The sequence below is a fragment of the Eupeodes corollae genome, chromosome 1, assembly GCF_945859685.1.
Source record: "Eupeodes corollae chromosome 1, idEupCoro1.1, whole genome shotgun sequence".
Taxonomy (NCBI): domain Eukaryota; kingdom Metazoa; phylum Arthropoda; class Insecta; order Diptera; family Syrphidae; genus Eupeodes; species Eupeodes corollae.
In genome coordinates, this window is record NC_079147.1 from 62,252,228 (window position 1) to 62,254,066 (window position 1,839).

The following is a 1,839-nucleotide window of genomic DNA, read 5'->3' on the forward strand; positions in this document are numbered from 1 at the left end:
CAAAAATCGACAAACCAGAGATTCAGTGTTTAAATCCAACCCTTGTGTCACACAAATCTCGACACAGCACAACGCGTGTCTGCACACAAAGAATCCTGTCTGAGCGTATCCATCAGCAAACAGAAGAAAAAAACCCGCTTTCCCAGGCCAGCTGCAAAAAACTATATTGGTCTATCACTGCACCATCTCGCTGTTTTCCTAAAAATCACCCGCTCAGATACAACATTCACACATCTGTACCCATATATAACATCATCAAAATCATCCCCATCAGACGCAATAAGCGGCAACGGAAAGGAAACGCAACGCATCGCAACGCAACGCAGCCGAACAAAATCTTCTAGAACATCAGCGCGTCTGTTGCACAGATACACAGATACATTTGTATATACGCAAGTAAAATTTTTTTTCTTTTTGATAACCACCCTGCATGTCTCTTAAATTGTAACGTAAACAAATTAATAATTCTAAAAACAGATTAAACTTTCTTAAAATAACAGATATTTTATCCATTTTGTAAGCCGCATCCTTTCAATCGAAAATTTATTTTTCTTCAAATAACCCCAAAAATTAAATACCATGCCTGACGAAGATTTAAATAAGGACAATACATCACCTCTACTTCCAGCAGGAGGCGGAATAGTTCATGCAGTGTCTATCAAACTGCCAGATTTTTGGACGAAAATGCCAGCCATTTGGTTCATACAAGTGGAATCACAATTTTCCACTCGAAGTATTGTTTCAGAAGAAACAAAATTTCATTACGTCGTTCAATCCCTTCCTCAGGACGTGGCCGCAAGCGTCTATGACATTTTAATTCAGAAAACCCAAACACCCTACACGAACCTCAAAAAGGCGCTTATAGAACGACATTCGATGAGCGAAAGCAAGCGAATAGAGGCTTTGCTTTCAGGGGAGGAGATGGGGGACAAAAAGCCTTCAGAGTTCTACAGAAGATTGCAAACACTGGCCGGGCAATCAATGATTGTAACGGAGAGTCTCATCCTAGAACTCTGGAAACGCCGTCTTCCCACTCTTGTCCAAGTCTCAATCAAATCGAGCTCCAAAACAAAAACGGACGAACTCCTTGAAATAGCAGACGACATTTTTGAAGTCTACCAAAAACAAAACTCCTGTTTCTCAATGCCTTCACATTCTGAACGATCAATCAATGAACTTACGAGCATCAACCAAAACCTACAAGCCGAGATAAGCGAAATAAAAACTATGCTCTCAAATCTTAATTTCAATAAACGTTCTTCACGAACTCAAAATAGAACCCCATTCAGTCGATACTCAGACAAACATAGTCGGAATAGATCGAATTCTAAGAGAAATTCACAAACTTGTTGGTTCCATCAGAGATATGGAAATCGTGCCATAAAGTGCTCACAGCCTTGCAATTTCAAAAATATGAACCCAAACTAGATTCTACTGTCATGGCAGCGGCAAATGACAGTACAATGCATAATGTTGCAAGCCGCATTTTCATTCAAGATCCAATTTCTAGCCTTACATTTTTAATTGACTCAGGTTCAGACGTTTCAGCCATTCCAGCCTCATTACTAAAACAATTCAAAAACAATAAACCAGATCAAAAAATTTCTGCAGCAAACGGCTCGGCTATAAATGTTTTTGGCACAAAATTTTTAAAACTAACGCTAGGATTCCGAAGAGTTTTCAACCATACCTTCTTAATAGCTTCAGTTACAAAACCCATCATAGGTGCCGACTTCTTAAAAATGACTGGTTTGGTAATCGACATAAGAAACTGCAGACTTATTGACCCACTGACAAACACAAGTGTTAGTGGCACACCTTGTAGAGAAAATATAATAA

The 1,839-nt window shown here is 39.1% G+C and overlaps 1 protein-coding gene across 1 annotated transcript; it reads left to right on the forward strand.

The window, feature by feature from the left end:
- The first annotated feature begins 579 nt into the window (after nucleotides 1-579).
- LOC129939674 (uncharacterized) lies at nucleotides 580-1,428 on the forward strand. The gene has a single exon (XM_056047780.1). It carries the CDS (start codon nucleotides 580-582, stop codon nucleotides 1,426-1,428), a length of 849 nt encoding a protein of 282 aa, XP_055903755.1.
- The last annotated feature ends 411 nt before the right edge of the window (nucleotides 1,429-1,839 follow it).